At 41.1% G+C, this 25,030-nt stretch overlaps 2 protein-coding genes across 2 annotated transcripts; both read left to right on the top strand.

Moving 5' to 3' along the window:
• The first annotated feature begins 187 nt into the window (after positions 1 to 187).
• Positions 188 to 24,835, top strand: ctrip (E3 ubiquitin-protein ligase ctrip). The gene is given in 12 exon segments (XM_068295920.1): positions 188 to 344; positions 9,310 to 10,226; positions 10,713 to 11,915; positions 15,310 to 15,900; positions 16,661 to 16,747; positions 17,545 to 20,637; positions 20,706 to 21,727; positions 21,802 to 23,304; positions 23,306 to 23,731; positions 23,787 to 23,975; positions 24,041 to 24,242; positions 24,306 to 24,835. Coding segments are annotated over 11 exon segments (9,312 nt in total). The 5' UTR covers positions 188 to 344; positions 9,310 to 9,685; the 3' UTR covers positions 24,761 to 24,835.
• On the top strand, positions 3,568 to 4,413 carry Hus1-like (Hus1-like checkpoint clamp component). Its single transcript, XM_068296592.1, has one exon. It carries the CDS (start codon positions 3,568 to 3,570, stop codon positions 4,411 to 4,413), a length of 846 nt encoding a protein of 281 aa, XP_068152693.1.
• Positions 24,836 to 25,030: the final 195 nt, after the last annotated feature.

Raw genomic sequence — 25,030 nt, 5'->3', positions numbered from 1 at the left:
TACTTTTATTTGTTGATTATCCTAACACTCATGACTGCCTTATTAACTTTATAATTTCGAAAACTAGCCATTTGTGCCGAGAGCGTAAAACGTAAACGGTCATCTGTTATGTATCAACTATGCACATGTTTGGTGGGTAAGAACTTATCGATTGTGTTCAAAATGATCCCTGGTTTGCCACTCGTCCATATTGAGACTGGTCACACTGTTTTTGTTGGAGTTGGACGGTGTGAGTTTTTGTTTTTGTTGTGGAGCTTGATGAAATTAATGAAAATTAAGTAGGAAAAAACTGTGTGAAAATTAATAAAACTACAAGGAAAAATCAAAATAAATTGAGCTCAAAGGTAAGTCAAAGTGATTCAGCAAGAAAAACGTACCAGTTGTGAGATAAGTAAAAAAATTTCAAGTGGGGCTCCGCTGGGCAAATCACTCAAACGCGATGTACACATGCACATACACACACAGACACGCACGCAGACGTGTGTATGTGTATATGAGTGATGAGCAAAAGAGGAGGAAAAAAAATACAGAAAACAAAATGTCGACCATTTGCATTTTTTCTAAAAATTCTTTAATTATGATGATAATTTCTAGAATTCGATCAATGAATTTAATTGCCGAATAAAGAGAGAAATGCAAATTTGTGAGTTTCATTCGGTTGTCTAGATAAATTCAATTGGAAATTGAGCTAAGAAAAAGTGTTTTTGGTATTGATTTTTACAATGGCTGCTAGTGCAGCAAAAGCTAGCAACAGAAAGAGAGAGAAGAAAAGACTACTAGGTGGAAGTCAGGAAGAGAAGATGGTGCAGAAAATCGGGGAGAGATGACAATCAGAAATGCGGGCTATTAATTTGCATTTATTGCATTTGATCGGTGTTTTTTTTTGCTTTTGTTTTTATAGAAATAAATGTCACTTATGTATATACATATAGCGAGAACATTTGGCCACACTGTCAACTCGGTCTCATGGCCATCCGATACTCCTCGACCTTTTCCATGTGTTCAATATGGATTTTTTCTTTCTCAAATTCTATTTTGAAATTGATGATAGCTTCCTTTTGCAGCTACCTTCCTCTCTGTGTTTTTATTTGCTGCCTGCCCGTCACTAGTTCCCATTTCTTTTACTTTCTCTTTTATCTATGCCTGCAATGGAAAGAGTTTACTTTTAAAGACTCATCGATGCTTATCTGCATGAGTAGGTGGTAGCGAGATAGCTGACAGTACCCCCCCGCCTCCTCAACGACTACTAACCTCTTCTGAGGCCATTTCATTATGTGTATATGTATGTATGTATGTATTTCCCTAGTGTCAATATGTTTTTTTTATGTACATACATACATATGTACATACATATCTAAACTTGCATTCGCGTTTCTGCGATATTCTGAAGGTTGGCAACGCGCTGCTGCTGCTTATTCAATTAAATTTTATTTCTGCAAGTAATGCCAAATTTCAATAAACGATTCAAAAGAGTATAAATCTTTCAGGTATTTGCCATTTTCATGTATTTGTGAAATAAGCTACTCAATTAGATGTGTGTGACGTCATTAAGAGAACGTGTCTTGAACAGCTGTTTGATTTAAAAGTTAAAAATATGTACATATGTATGTATTTAAAAACTGATTACCAACAAAAAGATACAAGAGCGCCAAGAAATACTCAAATATTAAACCGCATAAATGGGGAAAAATAATTATTGTATTATTAAAACAAAAGATTGAAGGCATTTAAAACATTCATTTATTTAGTAGAATTTATATCTGATTTCCACTTATGATGTACCTGAAGGTGTCGTGTAAACAAATCCACACAACTCAACCTTGAGAGTTGATTGAACTGCTGCAACTGGAAAATAAGAAAGAAAGGAACAAACATATTTTTTGACCCCCAAGAAGAAGTCTTTGCCCAGGCAAGAGAAAGAGAGACGAAGGGACGGTAGAACAGACGGACTACGTCGTCGCCGCCGCCTACGTTTTTGGGGCCCACTACATAATTTGATTTCCGTTGCAAACACCAAGCGGGGCAGGTAGAGAAGAGATAGTAGGCACACCCTTGTCCTCTGTCCCATGTGCCACACTTTGCCTTTCTTGTCCTGCTTTTTTTGAGTTCATATTATATTATTTTCTTGCAAAAAAATCCTGTTGTGTCTGTCTGTGGTCTGCTGCTGGCGTTCTGGTCTGGTCTGATGATGCCTTTTTGGAGTTGGAGTTTGGAGTGGATTCGGTTTCGTTTACTCTTCTTTACACACTGATTCGTCGTCGTTCTTATAGTAGTAACCGACGACCGAGGTTGTAGTCATCGTCGTCGTCCAACAGTCCGTCCCCCAAAATGAAAAAAGCCAAAACACAACACACTCGGTCGGAACTTGCTCTGCGCTTTGTTTGCTGACTCTTTATTTCTCTCTCTCTCTCTCTCCCTTAGTATGTTTGTGTGTGTGTATGTTGTCTGTGTGTGCCTTTGTACATTGAACTCTCCTCTCCGTCATACTCTCTTGGATTCAAGCCGACATTGCCAAGAACCAGTGAGTGCCACACTCACATATCTAGATACATATGCAGGAATGATATAGCCCTAACCCTCAGTTTCTATTAACAGGAAAGCGGGGGGTACGATGGCTATAAAGGCAAAAAAGACTAAGAAGGGGGATAGAGTTGAATCAGCGGACACAAGGGTTGTGTGGTGTATTGATATTTATCCAGGGTAAATGTTTACTATTACTACTCGGGCCCAAAACGCCCTTAAACTACATAATTTTGGTATCAAACGAAAGAGAAAAATTGCACGAGCACGACCTCAGGTGCGCCTTGGCGATTTATTTCGTAGTTTTTGAGTAATTAACAAAAGAAAATTAATATTTTTAGCGGGACTATAGCTAAAAGTAGCTTTTTCCGGCTAAAAAAAGCTGTTCAATTTTGAGATGGTGTTGCCAAATGCCGAATTTTGGATACTCGAATACGCGGGCTTTTTGAATCTTTTGTTCGCACTATTCTCAACAAACGAAAATATTGTTGAGTTTACAATATTTCTTGATTTTATAGAACAAATATAGTTTAGAATACAATATTCGGCTGCCAGAGCAGCCGAATATTCCTCGACTTTTGAGTTTAGATTAAAATATTTGGCTACCAGGGCAGTCAAACAGCGCGCCAAATAAAAAATAGCGTTTGACAACACTGAAATCTAGCTTTACCCGATTTTTCCACTTTTCAACACTGAAATCTCGAGTAGTAATAGTAAACATTTACCTTTATCCAGCAGTAAATATCCATTCTAGAGATACCCCTGATATTTACGAAATGGGAATACTCTGGGAATTATAAAATGTCATTGTCGCATTTTTAGGTTCAAAGAACAATGAGCCCTTTGCAATTTCTATTATTGATAAAGAATGTTATTAACCTCGTTCAATGCCCTAAATAGTACAAGTCTTTTTATTATTAATATTAATTTCACTTTAGTAGTTTGTATTTCATATGTGAGAGGCATCGTTTGATTTTACTTTTTCTGTTCTCCTTGCCTTTTTTCTTGTTTTTCGTTTTTAAAGACATCGTCACGGCCGTCGTCGTCATGAAGTTCCGTGCGTTAATGCAGGATCCGTTATATATGAGGGAGTTTCAGAGTATCATTGCCACACTGGCAAAACTCGCCAAGGATTGTCTAATGATACTTGAGGATCAGAAAATTCATTTTATTGTGAATGAGGAGCACAGTTCAACGGCATCGCCATTGGTGTGGACCAGTATAGCTTCGCAAGATTACTTTCCGGAATATCTTTGTGAGCCAGCCCGAGAGGAACATGGCTATATAGTTCTTCAGATGTCTGCAGCTCATTTAAGTCGTTCTCTGGCCGTTTTGCGAATGAGCAATGTAAACAATTGTAAAATGAAATTGCAAAGAATACAGTTTCCTTGCATTTCCGTTATTGCTTCGGTCGTTTCGGCCACATCGTGCGAGCCGCGTGAAGTAGTACACGATGTACCAGCTACCATAGTGCCATTTAAAGAGTGGCCACCATATCTAGTGCCCAGAGTTCCATCATCCCAGCTTGTATTAAACATTCCTTCGTTACGTCTCATGCGCAGTCTAATTGAGAAACTAAAGAATATTTCACCAAGCCTGGTGTTTCATGCCAGTTCGGCAGGTGAACTAAATTTGGTGGCCGAATCGGAAATGGCCACAATAACCACACGATTCAAGCGTCTGCTACAGAGCATCTTGGTTGCTGATCAAAACGGTCCTAAAGACGCCTCCTGTTCGGTTGACACACGCAAAGCATCGGCCTTCTTTGGGGCCCTTCAATTACCAAATGAAGAGCTCATCATTGGCATCGACCCAGATCATAGCATCCATTTGCAAATGGATATACGAGAGAATGTTGTGCTGCATTCAATATTGCCAGCTGTATGCGTTTAGGGATCCCTTGATTCATAATGAATTAAATGCTTTGAATACTGTTACTATTAAAACTAATAAACCAATTGATTTATTGATTTTATTATTTGATTTGAAACTATATTTAAAAGATGCATTCATAATAGAACTCACGTTACGTTGTCATCTCTAAAAATCTGTGTTATCGATATGCAAATTTGACTGGCATATATGTACCACCGATAAGCGAAAGTTATGTTTTGTTGTTATTAAATTGTTTCGGTAGCTTTTTCTGCTGTGCCGTGTATGTGCTGCTGTTGTTGTTGCTGTTTTCCGCTTGCCTTTGCCCCAATTTGTCAGCCGTGGCCTCTTTTTTGCACAAACTGCATGGCCATTGGTGTGAGTTTGTATTTGTGCATAATACACTGCGCGACAAAATTTGTATACTATATAATCCAACTATGGGGTTGGAGGGCATAGCTTAAATAGTTGATGAATAGAAATTTGTTGGATAGTGTTAGATGGGTTGTTGATGGTTTTTCAACATCATACATATGTTTGCTTACAATATGCAATTGACTGACTTGACTTGCATTTTCTTCATGGTTTTTTATTTTTTATTATTTTTATTATTATTGTTGTTGTAATGACGACGTCAGCAGCAGGTGAGCTAGAGTTGAGTCAAATAATCGCTGCTGGTTTCAACTAGGCCAACTGTAACAACGTTTGCTGCTAGGTACATGAGAGAAACGTGATTCACTCAAAATTCAAGCTCTTTTACACAGGGCAACAAAACATTTGGGAAAAAAAAGGAAGACACAAAAAAAAATACTGATTAGTTATTGTGGTATTGTTGATAGCTGCTTCGCTAATGGTTATCGTTGTATAAATATAACGGGCGACCATTTTTTATCAGACTTGCCAGTTATTTACGTGGCGACGACCATTGGTGATTGCTGATTTTCTTGAAAACTTCTTTTAAATGCGTTTTTAATATGAAGGACTTAAAAACGCATTCACATAGAGTGCACCGATCAGCTGATCCAATAACGGTGGTAAAAAAAATTAGAAATAGATGAGAGAGAGAATAGAGAGTGAGAGAGAGCAACTCGCAGCTCTTTCTCTCTCTCGACGCAGCCATTTTGAGTCAATTTGTTGTATTTTAGTATAAATTCAAATTTTAAAATTAGATTAATTTGTTTGACAACCATTTTAACTTGATGAATATGAATATATAATTACTGTTTCGGTTGCTACTGCTGCTGGCTGCTGTTGTTGTTGGTGGTTTGTTGACCTCATTTCCAGGGGGTTGAGTGACCTGTTTTATGATTTGAAACAACCAATTTCTCTCTTCTACTCAACTCAAACGCGCACTCACTCAACTTAACGCTGACTCTCGACCCGTATCACTCATTCTCAGTTGGCTTCGCTGCCTCATTCGTAAGTTGATTTTGAATGCGTGCACAGCTAAATAAAAAGGAAACCAGAAGATAGAAAAGACGGAAAATAAAAGAAGGCGAAAGGAATTAAATTTGTTTCCTTGGTGTGTAAATGTGTGATTTATATAATTAATTTTATGTATATGTTTATATGCACAACAAATTAGTGGATTTTTTCTAATGGATTTGCTTTTATAATCATTCTTCTGTGTTTGTGTGTTGGTGTAACATCGTCATCGTCGTCATGCGCTGGCCCTCGTGCCTTCTCTGTCAGACATACACATAAACAATTAAGTCCAAGTGAAGAGGAAAAAGTTTCATTTTTTATAGATTTATATTTCCAATTAATTAATAAATAGTTAATTCATATATTAAATGGTATACGCTATGGCTTAAAACTGCAACAGCAGCTAAAAGAAAAGAAAAAAACCAAATCGTGTGTATAACTGTATATAAGGCGAGTATCTTTCTCTCTGTCTGTGTGTCTCTCTCACTCTCCCTCTCTCATGCTTTCAGTACATAACGAGTTGTGTAAATGGCTGCGGCTGCTGCTGTTGCTGCTGCTGCGACTCGTTTGTTCTCCTACCTCAAAAATGAAATTGTTATATACTTTAGCCATACACATAAACCCAATTTGCAACAAGTTTTAACAATTTTTAAGTGTAACAAAGGAAAAAAGGAAGTTACATTTTCTTTTAAGATTTGTTGCAACTGCAACACCAATTCTAAGGGTTGTCAAGTGTCTGTCTTAAACAACGCAATAACTGCGTCACAAAGGAAATATACATAATGTACATACATACATAAGGTATAATGCTTTACCGTTAACTTTTTGACAATAGAAAGTTTTCCTATCTCTTTCTCTCTCACAGCCCCCCCTTTATCTCTATATTCTCCCTAGCAGCCTGTTTCTCTATGTGCGTAGAAAGGTTTCGTAATAGAAAAAAAAAAAGTTGCTAGGGCCTTATGCTCCACTGAGTTTTTACAACAAAATTATGCATAACAATAAAACACAACAGTCACAAGAGAAGAGGGTGTGAGACAAGAAATGAGGTGATGGTGGGAGGGTGAGAGGTTACATTGAAATTGTTATCAATTATGTTTCTAGATACATATGGTATGTATGAATGTGTATACATAGCGGTATGTATTTATGTAGGGTTGTCAAACAAATCACATATGAGGGTTGCCCTCTAGTCTAATTGCATATCATACGAATACATGTACTATGTGGTTTTTCGAGGCCCTTTACATTTTCAATTATTATGCTGATAAAAGAGTGTGTGAAAGAAAGAGGAGGGGATGGGGAGATGAAAAGAGAGAATAATACAAATTACACACCCGCCATATGTTCGTCGAGTTGTTGGAGTTAGTTGCCACACGCAAAGCTACGTACATACACGCACAGACTACTTACATATGTACATATACATACACATACAACGTATATCTATGTATGTACAATACATATGTATATATTTATACATAAATGTAAACGTGAAGGCGCTGCCATTTGGTGGCCTCGTCGTGCTTTTTGGTGTGAAAAACTTGTGGCATATTATAGTCTGACTATAGGAGGAGAATCTATTAAATAGTGATGGTAATACATTGAATCACGAGTTTCCAATTGCAACTAACAAGGCTATTAAATGTCCATAAACATTGAGCCAATTATAATAGAATTTCTATATGAATTATGTAAATACCTATGGTCACAAGTTCAAACGATATTTCACGTACATACATTGTACAAAAAATAGATCACTTTGTCATCTCAAATGAAGCTTTGTAACAAATTTGGAAAACGAGAGAGAAAAAAAGCAAAATTTATACAAGTACATAGATATTTTCATTTAGCATGTGGTTGAGAGGTTGACTTTGGCAACGTCACTTGTGTTCGTGTGAATGTTTGCTGGTTTCGTTTTGTCAGATGGCCTTGAACTCAATTTTTTTTTTCTTCCATTTGTCTATAAGTGCCATTTTTGGGTAGGTGGATGAACATACACATAGGTGCTTGTGGAACAATTGTATTAAAAATTAAAAAGGGCAGGCCAGACAACTTGTAACACGCACAAAAAAAAACTACGCATTTCCATCAGGTTCTCCCCTTCCCCTTAAACCACCACTTCAAGTATAAATTTCGTATCTGTAACGTTTTCTCTTGACTGACGTTGACTGCGCCGTTGACGTTGGCAAAGGGCACAACACGTTTCGGTTTTGTTTCATATATTTTTCCTCTTTTTTTTTTCGTTCTCGCCAAGCAGCGAAACAAGCATGGCAAGTCACACAGACAGCCATCAACACACACACACACCCAGGCACAAACTCACAGAGAGAACTCGTTTCTCGCTCGCACTTATATACATAGTAAAAGGGGAATGGGGGCCAAAATGAAAAGCAAAATATAAACAAAACAGCCAAAAACAGCTGATTAATACATGGCTCACAGCTGTGTATGAGAGAGAAACAGAGGCCATATATGTGGGTGAGAGGGAACTCTGAGTGAGTCAACTTAGTTGAAGCCATTGAGTGAAAGATAAATGCTCTCAATACCTTGCTCTCATTTGCTCTCTCCTCTCTCTTTCTTTTGTTAGATGCACGTGTCAGTGGCTGTGGCTGCAAACAGCTGTTAACTTATTTACAGTTTTCATATGTTGACAAAATGTGCTCAAATGTGTGTGTGCGTGTGCGCGCCTGTTTCTCTGTGTGTGCGTATGTATTTGTGGTGGTGTTTTGTTATCAATTTCCATGTTTCTCTCTTCTTGTTGATTTCCTTTTGTCGCTTTGGTTTTTTTTTGTTTGTACCTGTCCTTAAAAATAAATCCTGCTGGAGTTTTTGCCTGACTCTCCATAGCTATCCATCCATTTCCTTTTTAGCGGTGTTTCTTCTACCTTACCCTCTACCCTCATGAGCCGGTTTTTCTTTTTCCCTTTTTTTTCCACACATTCATTGAACTATGAAAAATACTTGCTGTTCGCTGTTCTTCTCTTATCTCACTTACTCATTTGCTAGCGCTGTCTGGTCTGGTCTAGCTGCCTGTCAGTCGGTCCCTCTCACTGCTGCTTTGGTCCGTGTACAACACCCCAATCTAAAAGTAATACACGTCGTTGTCGACGTAGTTCTTGTCGCTTCGTTCGTTCGCATTGTCAGCACATTTCCTGCTTGATCTTGTTCCTGAACCAAAGTCAATTTTTCTGCTGTTGCCTGCCAGCGCCTGGCTGGAATAGTGTATCTACCCTACATCGTCCCCTTTAAATTCTTTGTTTTCTATTTTTCATTGGCCTGGACCAGTTCAGGGAAATTCAAATTTTAAAAATAAATATTTTGCGTGTTATAAGAAAACTATTGTTGAAATATCAAAAGTTACAACAAAGGTGACCAATTTGGCATACCAAATAATTTTCAGAAGTAGGGGGATAGTTAGCTGGCTCAATAAAATGTAATATTTCTATTAGATAATTAAATAAATAATTAAATTTTCTTTTCTTTTATTTGCAGCAGCGTAAACAAAAACTCTGCCACGCATAATTTCAAAGTCTTCAAAAAAAGAAACGGAAATTTGCAACAAAGGAAAAGCTTATGTGAATAATGGGAATAAATATACATAAAACCTAAAAGGCCGATCCAACGCCGTGTGTTTATTTGTGTTAGTGTTTAATTTAAAGACAATTAAATTTTGTACCGTCGAGAACAAGCAAAAAAAAAAAAAAAAGAAAGAGGGAAAGTAAAGAAACGGGACTCTCTTTTCTCTCTATACAAGAATAAGAGACAATAAGAGAATTGAAAGAAGAATATAATTTATTTGGTGTCCTCCAGTGTTTTGTTTTTGTGGCATGTTAAGTGTGTTCGATGCCGTTGCGGTTAAGTGTCGTCTATGGCCGAATCCGTTAAAAGTCAATCGCTCTCTGCATTGACGGAGGGGCAGCAAGACGACGGTACAACAACAACAACCACAACATCAGTAACACTTCAAGCGTCCCGACGCAATCACTACAACAACAACAACAATAATAACAACAACAATAGCATCAGTAAAAATCACAATAATAAAATCCGAAAACGCAATACGGGAACGTCCACCACCAGCACAACAACATCAACACTAGCAATAGCTACAGCTGTCAGCTCCTCCGTCAACGCCGTCACAGTTGCTGCAATACGTCCATCGCGCAGCAGCAGCAGCAACCAAGGACATAATTTATCATCCTCTACAACGTCAACCGCCTACCCCTTAGCCGGTAATAAAGAAACGCAAATCTCTCGTCGTAAATTTTGTGCGACCAATTCGCGTTCCCCTGTCACAACAACAGCATCCACGCCCAAAAATATAAACGATTCTTCAGCAACTGCAACAAGAACATCGCCCAGCAATCAAAGGAAACGTCAACATCAGCAGCAACAAAACAACAATCAATGTAGGTTCCCCCTCTGCCCTCTATATCATAAGAAATTTGTGCACAACCATTGTGTGTATCCTTAGAAAATGTACATTTAAAACGTCAAAAATTCATCCATATTGAATTTTTAAGTTGGCCTTAAGCTTTGTTAAAACAAAAACCCAAGTTAGCCACGACATTGTCTATAGAGTCAAATCTGTGAATACTTCAGTATTTGGCAGCTATTTCTACAATCTATACTTCTATATATATTGTGGATATAAATATACATAGCAAGCATTATTTTTAAAATCAAATAGAAATATGGTTTCTTTTTTTTAAGTTTTCCTGTTGGTTTTAAATAAGTTTGTGCAAAAATAAAAAATTAACTTTTTTTCTGTTTTGACAAAATTGTGAATCATCTAACGCGCGTGTACCAGCCTTTAATAGAAGAATAAGAAGAAACTAATCCATACGCAGAATAGACTATATCAATTTTTCTGTTTGCTCTCATGTCCTTTTCAGCAGCTCCCGGTGGTGACCAATTGGTTGAGCCCTTAGGCTCGCCTGTAAAGAAGCGTCGTTTGCAGCCGCAAGGCGGCGAGTTAGTGCAATCGGGATCAATTACGGTAACACCACAACAACAACAGCAACAACGTACACCGACTGTAGCAACTCAATCAACATCTTCTTCTGCCGGGGATTGTGTGGCTCAACGCACCCGCTCCAAGACTGTTTCCCCTGAAGAATTACCAAGCACAAGCAGTGCTGCAGCAGCAGCAGATTCCCGTCAAATTCGTGGAGGCGGCGGCGGTAGTGGTGCTGCCACGACAAGCAGACGCAAGGCAGGCGGCGGAAGTAGTGGCTCTCAGGAGTTCAGCAGTACAACACCTCAGCGTGGTGCAACTGCTGCCACAGCTAATGCTCGATGTAATTTATTGAATTATTATCGCAAAACCCGTAAAGTAAGTCATACCAGAAACACATCAACCACGAAGCAATCACAGAAGGGTCAACAGTTATCAAACGAGGAGTCCTCCTCGTCATCATTGTCGTTATTATCATTGGCGGCAGCGACAAGTGAGGCACAGTCAGCCCGCCTTCAGACCAGTCGTTCGGAAGTGATAGCCGCCGCTGCGGCCATAGACGCAGCTACAGCAGCCGTATCATTGCATAAGCTTGGGAAACATCGGAAAAATCTACGGAATCATCAGCCACTGCAACCACTAGAAGCGGCAGCTGAAGCTGACGAAAATTTGGAGGATCAGCGGCAAGGTTGCGACGCACAAACAGAACAAGGACTACCAGCACCAGCAGGAACAGCAACAGCATCATCAGAGATCTTGTCTGCCAACTCCTGTAATACAGCTGAGTTGGATTTACATCCGTTCCAAACAGAGTCTGTTCCCAATAACAGTAGTAACAACAACAACTCGGAGGAACAAGACGACGACGAAGAAGAGGACGACGACGACGAGGAGGAAGAGGAAGAATATCAGCAAGACGACGAACGTCAGCAAGTTGTTGGCGATTTTTACGAAATTGTCCATTCTGCGGATTCATCATACGAGGAAGACGCACAAATTGTTGCTGAGGAAGACGAGATAACTGAGGAAGAAGACGACGAGGAGGACGAGGACGAAGAAGACGACGACGATATTGAAGAAGACGAAGACATCGAAGATCTATCCGAGGGTGAATTTGCTCAGCAACTAATCGGTGAACTTGGTGAGTTGATTTCCCATAAATACCATTTCCATTTTGCAATAAGATTTCACATAAATTAATATTCTATAGTCCCGATAAAATTAAATGTTGTATGTATATTAAACACTGTAGAATAGCTTGTATATATATATATATATATATATATGTACATGTATATCATTATATGTTGTTGTATGTTAAATACTTGTAGATTATCCTTTATGTTTTCTTAGTCCCAGCATATTTGTATTACCCGTATGCCTTGCACACATCGAGGATAAAATCATAAATGACTAAAAAAAAGTCGCATTTTGAAAATAACTTTCGATTTTTAATCAACTTTAATATTGAAGTAATGAATAAGTTTTTTCAAAATTTCCGTTAATCTTATGAAAGATCTGTGGTGATTTATGGCTTGTTGGCATTATGTTCTGTCTGGTATCTCTCCACCACTAAAACTCTGAACTCTACACATTTCTCACTGCTTAACCAATTAACCAATAGAACTATCGTTGATAAACTTAAACGCATAGGTTAATTTTTTTATTGTAGTAAAATACCCAATGCAAACAATTGAAATTTAAATTAAAATCAGATTTAAAAAGTTTTGTTATAGGCACTGTGCCCAAAATCCCCGCCTTTTATACATAGATACACACATTACCCGATTCAGAAGCAAATTTCTACCCGATGAAATAGGTAACAAGTCACTTTTCACGGCTAAATACATATACAAATATAATTTAGGATACAAATAACCACTTTAATTTAGAACAGTCGCCACGCCACGTCGTTCCAGTGTGTTGCTACTTCCATGAGTTTTCGGCTCAAATTAATTGCATTTTTTGCCATATAACCGATAACAAATACAATTTCTTATCAGACATTTCTTGTATGGCGAACAACTCTGAATGCGCGTGAGTGTGTGTCTATGTCTGTGTGTGTGTATATATACATAGTATTATATTAATTGTTCTTGCTGTTGTTGTTGATAAAACCAAAACACAGCAACAACAATTACAATAAATACATTTTTATTTGTTGTTCAGAAAGCCAATGTACTTGAAGGCAGTTTTAATTCATACGTTGCGACATTTAGAACGCAAAATAATAACACACATAAAAAATAAGAAACGAAGCGAGAATAAAAAAAAAATTATGAAAATTTATTGTACAACAACAAATTTCTTATATACTTTGCTCTGCTTGTGATTAAATTTTGGCAAAATCATTTAAGTGAATTTGCAAAAAAAAAAAAATTAAAAAGGAATAAGCCAAATAGAATTGAACTTAAAATTGCAAGTATGTATTTTTCCCAAAAGAATTGAATGTATTTAAATTCAAATCAAATTTTGAAATATGGATATAGGATCGGTAGAGAACTTGACTATAGTTTGCTAAATTATAAAGTACTTAAAGAATTTACCTTTTTCGATGATAATTATTCAATATTTTTGTATTGTTTGTGTGTGTGTGTGCTGTCACCCTGCTGGGAGAAACCAGTGTTTAGAAAAGGGGTTCAATGGTGGCTCTCTATTATATCACAACCACCCACAAAACTTTAACTCACCCACCCATTGCTTACCATTTCTTGCTTACACATTCCCCTCCTCATTCTCTCACTATTTATAAATTCCTCCGACTCCACCAATCGGAGTGTCATTCACAAAACGCCCACATTTTATTTAGCTCGAAATATTTATTTAATTTATTTATGCACAAAAAAAAAAAACCCAAAAGAAAAGGAAATTTAAGTACATATGTATATTTTTCCTTTTCTCTATTTAGTTTATAAGTGTATGCATAGTATGTGCCGCCCGTCCGTCTCCCAGTTTGTCCTCCAAAACCCCCCCCAGCATCCCTTATCCGTTGTGTCCCTCCTGTGTTAAAAATCCCTTTTTTGTAGGCAAATTTTGTTTATAATTTATTGCAATTTTCAAGTGTTGCAAAGCGAGAATTTTGTTTTGTGTACCAATATTTCTTTTGTTTATAATTTTGCACGTTACGTTGTTGTTGTTGTTGTTGTTGTGGCAATTGTAGTTGCTTCCTTTTTCTCCCCTTTTTTGGTTTTAAATAAACTTGTTATAATATTATATATAACATACTTTTCAAAAACAAAAAAAAAAAAAAAACGAGAAAAGACACGTAAAATGCTGATGCTTGTGTGTTGTTGATGATGATGATGATGTTGTTGTTTTTCGGTGTCAAACAAGGGCGGCAAAAGAGTATAAGGAAGAGAGATAATGAAAGCAAGTACGACAGAGAGAGAGTGAGAGAGAGCGAGAGGGAGAGAAAAGGAGATGATGAGACAACGACAACTATTAGCAGCAGCAGCAACAACAACGAGCAGCATAAACAAATCTTAAAGAAATTTTCCGATACACACACATTACCGAAACCCAAAACATACACCAACACACGCACCCACCACCACATCCACACACACGTAAACACACATTTATTTAGGGTTTCAATCAAAGTAAGTTAGGTGTATACTTTTTTTCACCAAGTGTGAGAGCCAACAGCAACAAGCAGCAGCAGCAGCAGCAACATCATCATTGTCAGTCGACGACAATAGATACAAAATTATTATTATTGTAAAAAAAACAATAATTCAAAACAAAAAGAAATCAATCTATTATTTGCATTTTTGAACAACAACAACAACTAACTAAAAGTAGTTTAGCTGCCATAACAAAAACAAAAAAAAAAAAAAAATACAAAAATTACCAAATAAAAAGCAACAAAGCTGTTTAACTGTTGTCTCCCACTACTCTCTACTCCTCCTTCTACCTTAATAAAAAAAAACAACAAAATTTGACAAAATCAATGGCGAAATAACCTACCGACATCCAAAAACCACAACAAAAAAAAGGACCAAACAACAACAAACACAACAAGAACAACAACTCCTCCAGAAGAGTGCCATTAACAACAGCAACAACGTCGTCCTCATCGGGCTATCAGCTGCCACGTGCCGGCCCCCAAGCGCAGCAGGGGGTGGCGGCGGCGGTGGCAGCTGCAGCTGCAGCGGGAGCGGTGGTGCAACAACCACCAATAGCGACAGCAGCGACTGCTGTCGTAGTGGGACGAAATCCACGCATCAGCAACAATAGCAACAGCAATGCAATTGTTGACTACAGCCTAATGCCGCCCTATGCCTTGACACCACAGCAACAACAACAGCAGCAGCCACCGCCTCAATTGTTGCCCCCAACGCAGCAGCAGCAACAATTTGCACATTTGTCTTCCTTCGGAGCAGCTGCCTATTTTGCACAACAACAACAGCAACAACAACAACAACATCATCATCAGCAGCAACAAGCAGCAGCAGCAGCACATTATTATCATAGTTCTGTGGCTGTTTTGCATCATCATCATCAAGCACCTCCTCCGCATCATTATACATCCACAGGGGCAGGACCAGGGCCGCCATTATATCAACAACAGCAGCAGCAACAACAACCACCGCAACCTCCCCCACAATTGGCGCGTTACGGCACAACAACAGCAGCGACATTTGTGCCACCTACGCAACAGCAACAACATTTGCAACAACAACACTCTTCACTGCGTCGCAGTTCACGTGGCAAGACGGGTTCTTGTGTGAGCTCAGCAGCAGCGGCAGCCGCCCAACAGCAGCAGCAGCAGCAACAACAACACCAACATCAAGCTGCTGCTGCTGTACAACAACATCACCAACAACCACACCAACAACCTCAATTGCTACCTCCACCCGGCACCTATCAATATCAACAAGTGGGCGGTAATACAGTTGTTGTGGCTGTACGACATCAACAACAGTTGCAGCAACAGCAGCAACAACAGCAACAGCAGCAATTGGCCTTGCAACATCAACAGCAGCAGCAACGTGCTACAATTGTGCAACCCGGTTTTCTATTCAGCTATCGTAGTAATCATCCTCAGCAGCAGCCACAACAACAACAACATCAGCAACAGCAGCCGCCCAATCTGCAGCAAGCTCCTAAAGTGTCCCAAAGCAGTGGTAAGAGAAGAAGCCTACAGAAGATAATAATGATGATGATGATGATGATGGAAAAGGGAAGAATGCAAATAAAAGGAACCCGCAAGCAAACAAATGCATACACACAACACACATACACATGCAACAACCCCCAAAATACACACACACATACACACACTTCCATAGCCTCATTTACTCTTATAAGAAATAGGAGAAAGTTTTTAGACGACTGAAAAGGGCTTCTCTTTGTTTTTCCTACTACATATCGAACAATAATTGACCGGGCAGCAGTTTGTTATTGTTTTTTTTGCATACTTAGGAAGAGAAATTGTGGTCCGTTGTATAATATAAAAATGTAGAAATAACGAAACGAAAACGTGTGCAATTGTAAAAAACCGTTTCTTTATGGGTCTTGGTATAATTTGTTTTGGTGCTGGGTCACTTGTATATTTGCATATAGAATTATAGGGAAATACCAAACAAAAAAAAAAAAAAACCCTTTCAACCACATACTGAATCATTTCCATCTCTCTTACTTACTCACTCTCTCCCTCTCTCTCTCTCTCGGCCCTGCGTTGCTTTGTTCGCGGTGTTCTGACCTCCTCCTGACTCTCCAATCACCAAAATCACCCAACTGAAAAATTCCCCCTTCCCCCAAGAAATCAAACAACTAAATATTATTATATTATATTGTCTCTTTTTCTCTATCTCTCTCTCTATTTTTGCCCTCGACTTTTACTCGCATTTGCTTCAACAACGTTGTGAAATTGTTCTTATTCAGCAGCTTCGGATGCTTTAACATATAGTTTGATGGCACAACAACCGCCAAATGGACCGCCGCATGCAGGTGGACAGCAAATGACGACAGGTAAACGAAACCAAAACCATAAACCACATATAAAACACAATGCAAAATCTTCATCAACCACCAACAAGAATGATCATGCTAATAATAACAGCAGCCCATAAATCCTCCCACTATTTCTAACTCTCACACACACACACACCCACACCCACTTATATATTTCCCTACATTTCTCAACAAGGTGAACCCAGGGGACAGCACACTTTTTTTCTTTTTTTTAATTTATATTTTGTTTAGTTGATTTATACAACACTTAAAGCTTGCATTATATAGTTTTTGATTTTGATTATTTTCTTTTGGATTTTGATTTATAATTTGTGTTTGATACATTTATTATTTGTAGTATTGTTTTTATTTGATTTGAATTTTGATGTTTTACCCTCCCCCAACCTCCAATTTATCCCCTATCAAGATTGACCAAAACTGTTTGCTTGCTTTAACTCAAAAATTGATATTTTAAACATCTTAACGTGAGCTCTAGATCAGTTTATACAAATAATATTATAAACGAATATGAAGCAATCATTTTTTTCTGACACTGCTTTTGATTGATAAATGTTGATTTGACTATCGTTTGTTTGACAGTTGCTTGCCAGCCTCTGCCTTGCTAACACACACACACACCCCTTTCATTCCAAATATTATCTATCCCTTCCTTTTTTACGATACTATTCTATTTCCGATATAGATAATAATTCAAATAGAATCTTGTAGCTTGAGTGTTTGAATTCTAGCAATGTCACAGTGTGATAATGATATTAATGGAGACATTTTTAATTTTCTATTCGATGCCGATTTAGGTACCAACTCTGCTAATCTCAGCATTGTAGCCGCTGCCTTAAGTGCAGCCCGTGAAGTCGGTGGAACTGGAATTGTCGGATCATCGTCAGCAGGAGCAGCAGCACAAGCAGGAACGCAAGGAGTACCGGCGGGAGCGTCGGCAACAGGTGGTGGTGCATCAGCAGCAACTGCTGCAATCGGAACGGGATCAGGTGTGGTATCAGGAGTGGGAGTTGGTGGTGGCAACACCAACAATAGCAGCAGCGCCGTGGGCGCCAATCAAAGCAACAACACAGGAGCAGCAGGAGCCAGCGCTAGCAACAATGTGACAACAGGCGGAGCAGCAGCTGTGGGTAGCGGACCTCCCGGAGGTGGTGGAGCTGGTGGTGCTGCCGATTCGGAGAGTGATGACAGTGAGGTGGGCCGTTTGCAGGCTTTGTTAGAGGCGCGTGGATTGCCACCGCATCTATTTGGAGCTTTGGGTCCGCGTATGACACATATACTTCATCGCACCATTGGCAATAGCAGCAGTTCCAAGGCTAATCAACTCCTCCAGGGACTGCAATCCCATGATGAATCCCAACAATTGCAAGCAGCCATTGAAATGTGCCAAATGCTGGTCATGGGCAATGAGGATACCCTAGCCGGCTTTCCCATTAAGCAGGTGGTGCCGGCCCTGATCCAGTTGTTGCGCATGGAGCATAATTTTGATATTATGAATAATGCTTGTCGTGCCCTAGCCTATATGCTGGAAGCCCTGCCCCGGTCATCAGGCACTGTGGTCGAGGCAGTGCCCGTATTTCTCGAGAAACTTCAGGTGATCCAATGCATGGATGTTGCTGAACAGAGTTTAACCGCCCTAGAGATACTCTCGCGTCGTCACAATAAGGCCATTCTTCAAGCGAATGGTATATCAGCATGCCTTACATATTTGGATTTCTTCTCGATTGTAGCACAACGTGCCGCATTGGCCATAACTGCCAATTGCTGTCTCAATATGCATTCGGAGGAATTCCATTTCGTATCGGAGAGTTTGCCTCTACTTGCTCGGCTGCTTTCGCAACAGGATAAAAAATGTGTGGAGAGTGTCTGTTCCGCTTTTTGCCGTCTCGTCGAAAGTTTCCAACACGATGGCAAACGTTTGCAGCAAATAGCAAGTCCGGATCTATTAAAGAACTGCCAACAACTGTTGCTTGTTACCCCGGCCATATTGAACACCGGAACATTTACGGCTGTTGTACGTATGCTCAGCTTGATGTGCGGCAGTTGTCCAGATTTGGCCATTTCTCTGCTACGCAATGATATAGCAGCCACCTTGCTCTATTTGTTAACCGGAAATGCTGAGCCAGCGGCCGCCAGTTCTAATCATGTTGAGCTTATAGCCCGATCCCCATCCGAGCTGTATGAATTGACTTGTCTCATTGGAGAACTGATGCCCAGACTTCCTTTGGATGACATCTTCACAGTCGACTCTCTGTTAGATCGTCCCACATTGAATACCCAAGATCAGGTGCAATGGCAATGGCGAGATGATCGGGGGGCATGGCATAATTATTCAACCATCGATTCACGTTTAATTGAGGCTGCCCATCAGAGTAGCGAAGACGAGATAAGTTTGAGTACCTTGGGAAGGACATACACGGTAGATTTTCATGCCATGCAACAGATTAATGAGGATACAGGAACCACTAGGCCAGTTCAACGCAAATTGAACCCAAATTATGTGGCTCCAACAACAGCAGCTGGTGGACAGGACTTGACAACAGGAGGAGGTGCATCCACATCTGCTGCAGCAGCTGCCGCTGCCGCCGCCGCTGCAAACAATAACAATAATAATCCAACGGGAACCACCAGTGGCGCCACGAGTACCAACACTACCACCACTAACCCATCATCAGCAACGGCAACTTTATCCAAGCGTCGTCCATCGTTAGATGCTCGCATTGCCTGCCTGAAGGAGGAGCGCGGCTTGGCTGCTGACTTTATCAAGCATATTTTCAACGTATTGTACGAAGTCTACAGTTCATCGGCTGGTCCCAATGTCCGTTACAAATGCCTGCGGGCCCTTCTACGCATGGTTTACTATGCCACACCGGAGCTACTGCGTCAGGTATTGAAATATCAACTGGTGTCCAGTCACATTGCTGGTATGTTGGGAAGCAACGACTTGCGCATTGTGGTTGGCGCTCTTCAAATGGCTGAAATATTGATGCGTCAATTGCCGGATATATTTGGCACGCATTTCCGACGCGAGGGAGTTATCTATCAGTTTACTCAATTGACTGATCCGAACAATCCCATTTGTTCGCAACCGTCGCCCAAACCAACATTGAGTACAACTGGAACGCCCACGGCTAATGCTGGAGGATCACAGTCAGCACCGGCTTCGGCGAATAGCTTGCAAGTGAATCCTTTCTTCATGGACAGTAATCCACCCCTGCCAGGTGGCGGATCAGCAAGTGCATCGACCACACCTAGCAGTTCCAAGCATCAATCGTATACGGTGAAGAGTTTCTCACACGCCATGAATGCTTTGACAGCAAGTGTCAAGTCCACGCCATTGGAAGTATCTTCTGGAGGAGGAGCAGCTGCTGCAGCTGGTAGTGGAGGCTTCAATTACAGTAGTTCAGCTCCGTCCGGATCCTCTTCGGCGTCATCAGCCTCAGCTGCCGTCTTCTTTCACGGTGATCCACGCCAACAGCAGCAAACGCAACAGCCGCAATATGTGCACTTTCAGCAACCAGCAGCCCCACCGCCGCCGCCACAGCTATTGGATCCGCAGCAACAGCCGCAGGTGGTGCCTCAAGTGATCTATACCAGCCCCGGGTCCAGCAATTACCAATCCAATCATTTGGTGGTAGCCTCCACAAGTACCGCTGCTGCCACTAATACTAGCCATAATTCATCTGCCTCTTCGTCGTCATCATCTTCGGCATCCGCATTGCAGCACAAAATGACAGACATGCTCAAGCGTAAGGTCCCACCCAAACGCAAATCCCAGAGCAGTGGACGTGCTAAATCTCGTCAAGAAGATCCAGCAGTGGCGACATCTGCAGCCGGCGGAAATCCACCACCAACATCAGCCATGCATGAGCTTCTGAGTCGTGCTACCAGTAAGTATAAACGGAAGTCATTTATCCCAATTGAATCTCATTCACTAACAACCCAACCCCTCTAATAGGTTTAGGAAGCAGCAGCTCTGGAGGCGGAGGACGCAATACACCTAGCTCTGGTGGCAGTGGTTCCAGCAAATCTCGTTTCAATGCTGGCAATGCCAATTCAAGTGCCGGTTCAAGTAAATCTTCATTTTTGGCTTCACTTAATCCGGCTCGTTGGGGTCGCCAGACAAATCATCATTATCACCAGCAACAGCAGCAGCAACAGCAGCATCATCAGCAACAACAGCAGCAACAACAGCAACAGCAAACGCAACAGCAGCTGCAGCAACAACAACATGGACTGAGCAAAGATGGCGCTGGACTGGCATATGCCCCCACAGGTGGTAGTGGTGGCATGAATGCCGCTGCTGTCGCTGCCAGCATAAGTAAAAGCATTTCACATGCCAATCTATTGGCTGCGGCCAATCGTGAACGGGCCCGTCAATGGGTGCGCGAGCAGGCAGTGGATTTCGTCAAACGATATACCGAACAGGAGACACGACGCAGTAAGGGATCATTAAACGCATCAGACAGTAGCTCATCGTGTAATGCCGCCTCCTCATCTGCCGCGAGTGGTGGCATCGGGGGCCATCATCTTTCGGCTGCCGGCAGTACAAACGTATTGGAACGTTTATCGAGTATTCTACTTAAATTAAATGGCAGCTATCATGATTGTCTCGATGCGCTGCTCGAATTAAAGACCATTCTGCTGGAGAGCGATATTTCACCATTTGAGGTAAATCATTCGGGACTGATCAAAGCTATGCTGAATTATATGACTAGTGAAACGGGTCTGGTGGAGCGGGACGCACGCCTACGCAGCTTCATGCATGTCTTTGCTGGATTACCTCTAGAACCATTGCTTCAGAATGTGGGCCAATTGCCAAGCATTGAACCAATTGCCTTCGGGGCATTTGTGGCCAAATTGAACGGCTGTGTCACGCAGTTGGAACAATTTCCCGTCAAGGTGCACGATTTCCCAGCCGGCCCTGGTGGCAGATCCAATCAGAGTGCATTGCGTTTCTTTAACACACATCAGCTGAAGGTAAGTGGAGAAGACTAGATAGTAGTATCTATTAACGATTTCCAATTAATGGGTTTCCCCTTCTGTTCTTTTAGTGTAATCTGCAGCGTCATCCTCAGTGCAGTAATCTGCGTCAATGGAAAGGCGGCACTGTTAAAATTGATCCCCTTGCCATGGTGCAAGCCATCGAACGTTATTTGGTCGTACGTGGCTATGGTGGCATAAGAGCTGATTCCGATGATGACAGTGAAGAAGATATGGATGACAATGTAGCCGCTGTAGTCATGACACAGACTGGTTTCAAGCACAAGTTGCAATTCCTGATAGGGGAACATGTTTTACCATACAATATGACGGTTTATCAGGCAGTCAAACAATTTTCGCCTCTTGTTAATGAGCAACCCGAGACTGATATTGAATCGGAGACATTGCTGGGAAATCCCAGCATCTGGGCACAACAACATACCATATACTATAGGCCAGTTGATGAGGAGAGTGGCGGAACTGCAGGAGGAGCAGCCACCTCGAGTACAAGCTCCTGCAGTAGCGGTGGAGTTCAACAACAGAAGCTATCAAACAATTCTGGTGGTTCTACGTCCGGTGCGGCTACCTCATCGTCATGTTCATCAGGAGCCAGTGGCTCCAATTCCTCATCGTCATCGTCCACATCGAAGAAGGCCCACAAATCGAGCAGTAAATTTATGCGCAAGAAAACTGAACTATGGCACGAGGGCATTGCTCCTAGTGTGATGTCTGCTCTTAAGCCATTCCTGAGTAGCACTTTGCCCGGAGATGTGGTAACCGTACAGGACTCCTCATTGGATGCTCTGTGTATGTTGCGTGTCATACACGCTCTCAACCGACACTGGGAACATCTGTATGGCTGTGTGGTTAGGCAGAACATTATTCCACAAGTGGAATTCGTTCACCCGAAAATCACTGCCAAGGCGAATAGGCAACTTCAAGATCCTTTGGTCATTATGACTGGCAATTTGCCGCCATGGTTACCCCAGATTGGCATGGCCTGCCCATTCCTATTCCCCTTCGAGACGCGTCATTTGCTTTTCTATGCCACCAGTTTTGATCGAGATCGTGCTCTGCAACGTCTATTGGACACTACACCGGATCTGAATGCTGCTGAGTCCTCGGAACGTGTGGCCCCGCGTCTCGATCGTCGTAAGCGAGCAATTTCTCGTGCCGATATCTTAAAGCAGGCTGAGCATATTCTTCAAGACTTTGGCCATTCAAAGGCCTTGCTAGAAATCCAATATGAGAATGAAGTCGGCACCGGATTGGGACCAACTTTGGAATTCTATGCACTGGTCTCGGCGGAATTACAGCGTACCGACCTGGGTCTGTGGAATGGCAGTGATAGTTATCGCCAGAACTCCGTTACCGTAGTAGATGTGATTAAATCAAGTAGTGCTGTACTCCATATAGAAGATGCCGTTGAAGTGTCGGCGGCCACCATTGAGCAGCAACAGGGAACAACTGTTGTAGTAAGCAGTACTACGACTACTACTTCATCAACAGCAACAACGCAGCATCATCTTACCCGCTCCACTAGTCGATCTCATGCCCTACGCAGTGGGAGCTGGCGGCCAGCAGCAGCAGCAGTATCAGCATTCGGAGCACAGCTCCTCTAGTGCTAGCTCTAACGAGAATGCGTTAAATATGATTATAGCACAGCAATTTAGTGATATGTCTGGTGGTCAGCAGCAACAACAACAGGGCGAAACTGTTCCGACGTTGCCGCCGCTATCTAACCACAATAACCAGCACAACAATCCCTCAACTGAACCACCAAATAATCCTAGCAGCACAACAAATAATGTAGAGCAGAACATTACTACAATCAATAATACTACAACAACAACGACCACCACCAGCTATGTACATGCTGCCCATGGCCTATTCCCACAGCCATTGGGCAAATCCTCAAAGTTGCCACAAATGACCAAAGCAAAGGCCAAATTTAAATTTCTGGGTAAATTTATGGCCAAGGCTGTGATGGACAGTCGAATGGTGAGTTGTAATCTCTCTCAAAATCGATAAATACTAATTTACTTTCGTTACCCAGGTGGATTTGCCGTTTTCATTGCCCTTTTATCGCTGGCTGGTAACTGAAGAGCATTCGATTGGTCTCGCCGATTTGTCGCGTGTGGCGCCTGAAGTACAAAATACACTGGTTCGTTTGCAGGATGTGGTTCGCCAAAGAGAATATATATTTACTGATCCAAATATTGATGCCATGGAGAAGACCGAAAAGGTAAGAGCCATGTCCCCTCTAAAGACATTGCAATATAATATTACCTCCTTTCTTTTGACTGTTAGATCGAGCAACTGGACTTGGATGGCTGTCCCATTGCTGATTTGGGCTTGGATTTCGTTCTACCCGGTCATGCTAATATTGAATTGTGCCGCGGGGGTCGTGATACTCCAGTGACTATACATAATTTGCATCAATATATCTCATTGGTTACATATTGGTTCCTCATCGAAGGCGTCCAGAAGCAATTCGAGGCGCTGCGTGAGGGTAAGTGTTGGACAGTATGTTTACTTTCCCACTTAATTTTACAATCTTAATTTTTTCGTGCAGGTTTCGATTCCGTCTTTCCCATACAACGTCTGCGCATGTTCTATCCTGAAGAGTTGGAGTGTGTATTTTGCGGCTCTGGAGAACAGCATCAGCGTTGGGATCTCAAAATGCTGCAGGACAGCTGCCGTACTGATCACGGCTTCCATCAGGAATCTCAGGCCATACAATATCTATACGATATACTCACCTCCTACGATCGCGATGAGCAGCGTGCTTTCTTACAGTTTGTGACAGGATCGCCACGTTTGCCCACAGGTGGTTTTAAATCCCTAACACCGCCTCTGACCATTGTGCGTAAAACATTGGATGGCAATCAGAATCCCAATGATTATCTACCATCTGTGATGACGTGTGTCAACTATTTAAAGTTGCCGGACTACTCAAGTCGTGATGTGATGCGGCAGAAACTGAAAGTGGCTGCCAATGAGGGCAGCATGTCCTTCCATTTGTCCTAAACAACACGCCAACAAACTTACATACACAACACATAGATAAACACAAACAAACACACATGTACACACCAACGAAAAGGAAGAGAAAGCATAAATTTAAGAACAGATATACATACTGAAAGCAAGCTAAGAAAGGAAATGAGAATACACTGAAATCGTTTAATAATACTTTATATGTATTTATATATATATATATGTATATGAACAACTTATATATACATCTATATATATATATAAATAAGAGTAGCTTCCCTCTTACTCTTTCACCTAGCC

The sequence above is a fragment of the Drosophila tropicalis genome, unplaced genomic scaffold (genome assembly GCF_018151085.1).
Source record: "Drosophila tropicalis isolate 14030-0801.00 unplaced genomic scaffold, ASM1815108v1 contig_859, whole genome shotgun sequence".
In the NCBI taxonomy this organism is placed as follows: Eukaryota; Metazoa; Arthropoda; class Insecta; order Diptera; family Drosophilidae; genus Drosophila; species Drosophila tropicalis.
Note: the sequence above shows the minus strand (reverse complement) of the source record. Positions and strands in the feature narration are given on the sequence as shown.